Here is a 9,814-nt window from a genome sequence, read left to right as displayed (position 1 = left end):
AAGGTCCCAGCCGGGATTCGAACCGGGGCCTTCTCGCTGTGAGGCAAGAGCGCTAACCACTTGCGCCACCGTGCAGCCCTACACAATAGTTTTGAATCCCAAAATGTTAATTTACATAGACTTCTCATTTTCATTGACTGTGTGCATCTGAGGGCGGTGTGGACCTAGCTTTAATTTAGTGATTCTTTAAGAGTAGTTCTTGAGTATCTGAGAGAGAACTCACTCTTCTGGCAGCAGGTATGCCTCCAGCTCCTTCATCTGGGGTGAGGATGAAGGCATTGTGTTGACGCCCATGATGTGCTGCAGGGTGATGTCGGTCTGGGTCCCCGCGTCTGAGACCTGGGTGTCAAGAATGGGGCCGACCAGTTTCGGGTAAGGGGCCCGGCGCAGCACTTTAACCATGATGGGCTCCTTGGCGGTCCGGATGGCCTCCACCGCCTGGTCATGGGTGGTTTTGGAGAGATCCTTGCCATTGACCTGCAGGAAGGAGGAGCAAAGGTGGACTAGACTTTAACCACCGTCTGATACAAATGGGTTTGTTTGTTTTTGTCATTTCAGTTCTGCTTTGACAAATACGGCAATCAAACGACTTCATCATGTTGATCAAGTCACCATAGAGACATTAACTTTATTTATAATCTGACGTCAATCATACGGTTCATTGGGACAAACACGTTGACCAGAGTTTACTCTCCACCCCAACCAGATAATCTAAATAAAACGTTCTCAATAGTGAAGAAAATTTGGCTCCAATAAAATCTAGATAGTCGATTTATCCCTCCCACTTTTGAGCTGTCATGACTATAAAATAAAAGAATAAATCATGAAAAACCAGACTGTAAATATGTTACATTAGCAAGCATTTAGGTCAATGGGAAATGTTCCACTTATGGAACTTGTTTCCGGTGGTCAATTGAGGAACTGCAGCAATGGAATTTGGGCCTTAAAAATCAAGGTGAACCCAACCAACAATAAAAGAACTGAAGGGAAAGATTGATGTGAAGGGTATTGTGGTCCAAAAACAATGGCCAATTCAACAAAAAAAGCCTCTGGGTTGAAATAAAATCAGACGCGTTCCTTCCTCCCTTAATCCTTGATTAGAGTTTTTCAAATGAGTTTTGATAGAATCTCAGCTCGCAGCGCTTCTTAATTCACAGATGGACTGCAGAAACTCTCTTCATAGAGGTCTTTACTTGACCGACAAAACCACGAACATCCTTTTTCCCTCCGCCTTACATTCCCGTCAGTGTTTGGAATTCATTTATTGATAAAGATGAGGCTGCTGGTTCCAGGCGGCCTCTGGCGATGGCCGCCTCATTTTTATTCCGATCAGTTCGCAGACTTTTACGATTCTTAAGTGGCGTCAAAATGAAGAAACCTTCAGGGAAAATGTCCACACAGAACGTGGTGAGGGACGCAGAGCGTTCAACCAAAGCCGGACGGAGAAAGAAGGTAAAAGGATTTCACTGATTTAGATGGATGTCCTCTAATAACAAGTACAGATTCATACTAAACCAGAAACTGAAAATTTGGAGCACTTTAAAATAAGAAGAAAAAACATTAACAGCGGAATTTGAAATAAAACCCCTCCCCCTTCCTCTCTGTTAGATACAACAGAAGAACTGATAAATTATGCTAAGCAGCTAATGCTAAACAGGAGATATATAATTTGCCAAAGTATTTCTGACCGAAAAAATTAAAGGTTTTGGATGTTTTGTTGGTAAAGTTGTAGAACCAGGAAGGAATTATCAAAGTTTTAGTTAAGTCCAAAGTTGTGGCTGTTTTGGTGCAGTAAATCCAGCAGAAAAGACGCTTTCTCCACAAGTTAGCCACATTTTTGTGTCATGTGACCAAATGTAAACACCGCTTTGATTGATTTGCAGTCAGGAAATAATTTTTTTAGGAAAAAAAAAAGAACATTTTTGTCTATAGAATCTATAGAATATTTGCTACTTTTTTGGGAGATTTTTGATTAGTTTAACAAAACCCATAAAAATATGAAAGTCTAAAAAAAAATGATAGTTGTGAGTGATCCAAAAATTTTGACAGAACTATAGATTCAAACCTTTTTCTTTTCATAACAGGGGTTTCTACTGCTTGGTTCAAGAATATTTGCCATTTATATGTTCATTTGTGATGCAGCTGTGAAAATTTCACGTGAAGACCGTAACTTTTCTCACCTTTTCCACGTATAAAAACGTATTACCAATTTTCATCAGTGCAATATGCTAAAATCTACGTGACGTGGGCTTTACATGCTCGAGAGGAACCTCAGACCAATGCCTTCATCCGCCCATCCCGCTAAGCTCAGAGGAGTTTCTGCCTCGCTGCTCTGAATGTGGGAGGGCGTTTCAGGGCGGGGGTCCCACTCCCCCACCAACCTTTCAGCTGGCTCACCTCTGACACGGAGCGGCCTTTAACAGCACATGGCTCAATGCCTTACCGCCGCCGAGCCCTCCCAGCGAGGCTCAGCCACTCTTCACCAACTAAACAGATTTGTTTTCTCCAACGGAGTGAAGACATCACACTGTCAGTCCTCCACAGAGCTTTATGGGAAAATCTATTTTAACTGCAAAAAGGAAAAGTAATTAGAGCCTAATTGATGAACGAAGCAGCGGGTTTAAATTCTTAAACATAATTTTTTTTCAATTAAAACATTATTTTCTGCCCTGTGTGTGCAAGCTGCTGCAGCTTTGACAGGCTTTACCACCAAAGTGAATGATTGTGTAGAGGCTACCACTTGGACAATAGAGGATATTATTTTCATCATTTTGCTCAGTTATTTGACACATCAAAATCTTTAATTTTCGTGTTTGTTTTTTATAATATTTCATTTGTTTGCTTGTTTTGGTGTAAATGTTATTTTGTATATGAAAACTGTTACATAAGTATAGATTGATTTGATACATTTAGCAATCATGCCGTCCTAATGTCTAACTATCGTCCGATAAACACAACATTTCCTAGATTTGAACGGGTTGCTATGGAAACTGGTGAAATTAGTTTGACACAGAGACACAAAAATTGCCACACATATTTATCAGTTTGAGAAATAAAAAAAAATGTATGGTTGCTATCAAAGTGACTGTAATTTTGAATCAAAGTGATAGTGGTTAACAGTTAGTAGACCACTGACAGTGCAACATTGTTTGCATTTCTCCAATCAGAGGTCGACCACTCTACTTCTGGACCACGATAAAGGACATTTATCACACTCCTCATTTATAGTTTTTTTAACTCAGGAAAAATAGAGGAACTAAGAAAGACAGAAGTACACAAATGCACAATAAAAGTGGCTCTTTCAAAATAACTTTTGTTGAAGAAAAAACATAAATTTTTGGCGATTCACAAGGCGGTTACATCAGCATTTTTCAACCATCACGTCATCCTCACACACTTCCCAGTGAGGTGACCAGAGTGGAAACAGTTGGAAAACCTTTAAGCATGACAGAGGGAACCCTGGGAAGTCGACTCCACAGTCAAGAAACAGGCAGCAAAAGCACAGAGCTCCCCTTTTTTTTCCAGCCGGATGCACCTCAGAGGGAAAATTCTTCAAAACCTTCTCAGAACAGAGGAGTGCTGACACACTGGAGACACTTGAAGGCTCACTTTGAGGAGGGTCTGGAAGAGGTTTGAGTGGCAGCCTGAATGCAGGGGGCATTCTGCTACCGAGAACACACATAATCTGCCTTTTATGGCACTTTTAACCAGTCTATGTAACGGATAAAAGAGTGGAGACACTGTAAATGTCTGAGCACGCTTTTGTTAAAAATGACAAAGCATTAAAAAGAAAAGCCTCTGTGGACCAGGAACCAGCAGTCTTTACTCACAGTGGCGTGTAGATTTACGGAGAATCCCAGTGGGAGCAGCTAAAAGCTTCATTCTTCAAGATGCAGACCATATTGATTTTTTTTTTTTTACTGCTAAAAGACCTGCGCCACTGACAAAAGAAGAGCTTGATTTATTCTCGCCATGATAATAAATAAACACCAAAGCTGCAAATGTAGAAAAGAAAGCTTCATGTTAGTTTGTGTTGTGAAAATTGAACTTCCAAAACTTTTTACCAAAAATAAAGAAAAGAAAAAAGAATATGTAAAAAGTAAAGGTTTCTGGATTAAACAACACATTTCTTTTGAGGTAAAACCATTGTGAGGGATTATTCGACAAAAATTCTGATCTTAATCTTCACGGAGGACGCCAAAGTGATTCAACATTTGACGTCAGAAACTGACATTGAATAAATTTTGGTCAAATTTTTTAAGAAATGAGACCAAAGGCCACACAAATCCTCTTTCCAAATGATACCTATTGGGGTGGCAGTTAACACACTGGTTGCTAAGGAAATTGTGAACATTTACTTTGTTGTAGAACCGTGAACGTTGGTATACCTGTTTGTCAGCCCAAGACAAGAAAAATATCCAATCGTTGCTAGGAACTTTTTTCATCTTTCCTATGTCTTTCTTGGTGTCAAGAAGTGACACAGAAGAGACGATTCAATATCTTTTGTAGATTCGAGTATGTTTTGTTTTTCGCCATATTATCCAACATGTGCCATAAAAACTGGATAATAGCAAATATGAAAACCAAAAGTCAATGAATGACAACTGCATCCTATCACTGAGAATAAACTTTGAAGGATATGTGGAGTGTAAAGATCACCACAGGCCTGAGGAAATGAGGGCAGAGAGAAGTTTGGAGTAACTACAGAAGCTAAAATCAGCATTCAGACTGATGTCCTGGGTTGTCATGCATTGTTAACACCATCAGCTCCCACCAAGGCTTCTCTTCTTCATCCAGCCTTACAGACACAACAATCAGCTGATCCCTGTTGAGGCTACAAGTCAACTGAGCTCAGAATGAAGGCCAACTCAACTCCATGTTTTCAACACTCAAACACAGAAACTGAAGTTCTTTAAACATCATGTGTAAACCAAAGTATTTTTAAGTCACAGATTGAGAGATCAAGACATAAGAATAATATGCTTTTTATCTCTGTTTATACCTTTAATACCCGCACCAGTTATTTTTATCATAAAATCCCAAAACTGCACATCAAAATGTGCTTAAAAGCTTAATCTAGCCACAAATACTACTCAACAACATCTCAGTGTTTCAAGCTGATGAGTGAAGTTACCATACACACAAATAAACAACCTCAGTATTGATCGCCACATAACACGTCTGTGGTCAATAGTCCTATGTGATTATGGCAGAGTGCTCGGTACAATTTCCACAATAAAACAATAGCTCCATAAATATTTGGGATTATATCTGTAGAAAAATGACCATGGTAAAGGATCTTGAATTGGCTTCTCCTTCAAAGCCCTGTCAGACAATGACAGACGTCGGTTGGGTCTGTGAGTGTTGACGGCCATGGTGGGTCTGACAGGACTCCTGCGACAGCTCCCTGGTGGCAGCTGGCCACCTGCTCCTCACTAACGGAGATCTTTATTAAAACAGAGTCGAGCTTCAGAGGCCTCTTCATCACTGAGGCTGACCTGACCGAGCTCCATCTTTGCAAGCCTTCCTTTTGTTTGAGTTTAATGACAGCAGGGTGGTGGTAGTGGTATATGACAGCAGGATGAGGGGGGGCATTGACTGGACGGGGGACTGTCTTATGTTAACAATTCCATCTGATGCTTCTGTCAGCTCGGTCCAGAGAAAACACATTGGAACCATCTGGAGCTGGGATGACTGGCCTTCTTGAGCTAATATGTGCCGTTCAATCAGAAGTCTGGTTAATTAGGCAGGAAATGTTTCAGTGGGATAATTTGTGCAAGATGCTCTTTCCCTGAAGCAAAGACAAACAAAGGCGTAAAAAGAAAAAAAAAAGATTCAGCAAACAAACAAGACGGGTCCAGTGGGGGCTGAGTGAATATTGAGTTCTGGGTTTTCCAGAATAGCAGCTTGGCACTTTGGTCTTTAGGACCATAGAGCCTTTAGGACCACAGAGCCTTTATTGGATTAATTAAAATTATTTGATAGCAAGTCCTGAACCGGATATTGATAATTCATGTAGAGAAAATGGTATGGTTGAGTCGGGGTGGGATTATATAAGTTCGCTTCCTTCCACTCCCTTTTAAGCGATCTACTTGTGATTTATTAAGTGATATGGTATGTATTATGACCTGATTGCTTGAAATAAACCATTTCATTCATTCATTCATTCATTCATTCATTCAATGTACAGGTTGGTCGGCTAACCTGTAGTAGAGATGATTTTATTAAGACTTTACTTGTACAGAATACCCAGGTGGCCCGCATGAAATGGGAAGACCGTAGCTTGCTCAATGAGCTTGTAGATTGAAAATGTTCATGTTCATATATTTTGTCTACAGGTGTGCTATGTAACAGATCACAGTGAACACTTAAGAGAGGGTGAAGTAGGTGAGACACATGCATGTCATAGAGGTTTTTCTCTTCTCTGTTACCCACTGATCCCTTGGACTGTGCAAGGGGGCCTGTCAGTGCTGTTCACATGCTCCTATCATGCCCCATATTGGTTTGCCCAATTTTTTGCATGCGTACCGCTCATATCTACCTCTAAAACTACGTACACATTGGCATTTGAGGCATCTTCTTGCTGGACAAGTAGGGGAGGGGAGGACTTCTTCTTTTTCTCCTGTTTATTAGTGCATGTCCACTACCAACAGTAGACACAGAAACAGTGCAAATCTTGCAAATTGGGCATGAAACTGAAACAGTGTCATGATGACTGAGCTAGTCATAGCAGACCCAGAAGCTAGAACCTGAAAGGATGACGGATCTTGGAATGAGAGATGGATACGTTTTTTTATTGTCCAGTGGTTTTCTGACATGGAGTGGAAGCAGAGTTTTCAGTGGCATCAGGATAGGTTGAATGTGGAGTTGAACACGTCTCTGGACGGTGAGTATGAGCGGCGGACCCAGTATGGAGGTAGGAAGCGTGGAAATGAGTAGACCAGGGGTGAGCAGCGTAGCGTGTGTAGATGATGAAGCTAGAGGTGGGATCCCGGTGCGGTTGCGAGCAGCGGTGGTGTATGATTTGGACCCAGGTAGGTAGCGTGATGGAGATGGTGGTGACATCTCCACCGGTGAAGGTAACGAACTGTCGGTGAGTGCTGGAGCAGGCACAACTTAAATAGTGGCCCGGAGTGATGGATGATTGTAGTCAGCTAGGTCCAATCAGGATGGAGACACAGGAACCCGAGAGCACCATGACAAACGGTTCGGTTCATTGCTAGCGTCCTTACAATGGCAGACATGGATTACCATCATGTCAGGAGAGTAGTATTGGTTTATCTTTACTTGTAAAACAAGAGCAGACATCTTCAGGCTTGTCATCGTGTCGGAGTTCATCAGATAAACCACCTCCACTCTTGAGTCTAGTGAATTTTCAAGTTCCCGACTTGTCAAAGTTTGACCTGGTTCAGCTAACGACGCGCGTTCAGTGGCTACGTTTTTTGTATGTAGGACCCAAAAATGGTCGTAAACACTAGGGTAACTACATGTGAATGCAAAAACTTTGAACACGTATGCCCAAAATTCATACATAGACTTACATGGACTCTTCAATAGGAGTGGCTGTTTGAAGAGTGGTGTGTACGTAGCTTAAGGCCAGATGTGACTTATCCTTTACTAGTGACTACAGTGTGGTCTCAGGGTAACCCATTCATCATAAGTGCGTGTAACTTACATTAGCCTTACAAATACTTTACAATGTACTTACAACACCCATGACAACTGCTCGTTCGATTTTCAGTGAGCTTCAATTGAACCGGCCTCGCCTTTACTCTATAGGATCCTCCACAGGCCCGACAACCCAACAACCCGCAGCACTTGTACAAGTCGATGCCCAGATGTGTGCCTGTGACTAAACCTTTAAAAAGACACTTAAATCAGTTCAGCAGGACAACAGAGCGCCACTGGAAAAAGATTGTACCGCTTGTGTTAGTTGATGAACCTCGTGCTTATTCTTAGCAAAAACTTGAGTGCTGTAACACTCGTCGACAACGTCCATTTTATGTCCACTGAAGCAAAGTCTTATAGCCCGGTACTAACTAGTGCAGGTGGTTAGTGATCTCTGCTCTGTTGTAATACTCTGGTAGATCAGTAATAAGAGTTTATCTGTAGTTTATCAACACTATTAAATTGTTATTTCCTTTTTGGATAGTGAGGAATATAGACGCCAAAGCTCCGGATGACTTCTGTTCAAACAAGCAGAGGTTTAAATGAACACGTTTATGTTTCCAGTCCTGCCGAGTTTGGCGAAATGCCTCGGGGTGAGATGGGGTGCACCATCTGACTTTTAGAAAATCACTTTTTCCCTAACTTGAAGCTTGATACTGGAGCTTAACTGGTCAATTTACTAAAGAGATTGAAACGTTTCATGAATTAAGTCCTCAGAGAGACAACAGGAAGGACAAAGGGGGTAAGCTTTGCTGGCTTCTCTTAACTCAGACTCACTAGAATTTCTCCCTCCCACCCCTCAAAAGATGTTTGTGATGAAGTCGCACATTAATCCATCACTGTCTTATGCATCGTGAACGAACGCGGAGGAGCTTGTGGAGATAAAACTGAACAGTTAATGAATCGGAGCTTTGTGCTGGGATGTTCAAAGAAAGATGCTTTCAGAGAAAAATCAAGATTTTGCCTTAAAAAAATAAGTGTGGTGATGGAATAAAATTAAACTTAAACAACAATTCTGCTTTAAAAACACCAAATTCTTATTTTTTGTATCCAATTTGTCTAAATTTAGTCCCATAGATCAACGAATTGTCATATTTTTTTTTTTTTTTTTTTTAACAAATCAATACTAAATAAGTTTGAAACGGTCCAGGACCTCTGATCTCCCTTTAGGGATTCATTTTATGAAATACTTTCAAACCACAAGCATTATAGTCAAGTCATTCATAAATCTTTCACCTCATAATTGTTCCACAGAGACAGTTTGAATCGGTGAGAAATACTTTTACACCTTAATAATTTTACAAACGGTCCTCTCAGAAGTGTTTGGAAACATCCTGCTGTACTTGCAGAGGCTCTATTGAGGGCGCCATTGTTTTAAACAAACTCTAAACTTAAAATGGGAAAAGAACCACAAAGAAGACATTTCAGCAGGTCCCTATACGTTAAAATACTTTCAAAACAAATCCTCACGACTTATTTATGTTAATATTAAGACAGCGGGTCAATTTGACCCTGAATAGAAGAGCTGGATTATTTCAATTTATTGTCACTCCATCAATAGTTTTCAAAAATTCATTTGCATATAAAATTATTGTAGGTAACACGTTGGCATTATTAGTGTACATAAAATGGTTTTTGGTAAAAAGTAAGTAAACTATCCTCCTTAAACAACAATCTGACAACACATCAATGAGCTAAATTATGTTTGAAATGATTATCAAAGGAGTTGATGATGAGATATGAACAATGTTTTTATGACTTTTTGGTATCATTAAATGTGCCTGGGGTCAAATTAACACAGGAGCATCAGTGCTGTTCCTCAGAATGAACCGTACTTAACAGGATGGTTAAATAGTGGCACACCTGCCAAACTCAGTGGACTGTTCAAGAAAAGAGGACGAGAGGTTCAAATCAGAGTTCACTGACAAAAACGAGTTGGTTGCTGTCAGATTCGACCCCCTCCTCACTAAAAAACCACGCCGCTGCCTCCTTCTGACCCCTGCAGACAAGAGTTCAAATCTTTCAGCCGCTCTTCCACACGACAAACTGCTCTCTGAAAACTCGCTGAAAGAAACCAAACCGCACCACAGTCTCACCCCCCCAACGATGAGGCTCAACCTGCCCACCCCCCCAACCCCACAGTACC

At 40.9% G+C, this 9,814-nt stretch overlaps 1 protein-coding gene across 2 annotated transcripts in view; it reads right to left on the bottom strand.

Moving 5' to 3' along the window:
- pdzrn3b (PDZ domain containing RING finger 3b) overlaps positions 1-9,814 on the bottom strand; it is a 110,318-nt gene that overhangs the window by 8,168 nt on the left and 92,336 nt on the right. For both annotated transcript variants that reach the window (XM_024270768.2, XM_024270769.2), the window contains exon 4: positions 224-477. In XM_024270768.2, coding sequence (XP_024126536.1) covers positions 224-477 — 254 coding nt within the window. The remainder of the gene's footprint in view (positions 1-223; positions 478-9,814) is intronic.

Source organism: Oryzias melastigma, linkage group LG5, assembly GCF_002922805.2.
Source record: "Oryzias melastigma strain HK-1 linkage group LG5, ASM292280v2, whole genome shotgun sequence".
Classification (NCBI taxonomy): Eukaryota; Metazoa; Chordata; class Actinopteri; order Beloniformes; family Adrianichthyidae; genus Oryzias; species Oryzias melastigma.
The sequence above is the reverse complement of the archived record's forward strand: the minus strand, read 5'-3'. Positions and strand labels throughout refer to the sequence as shown.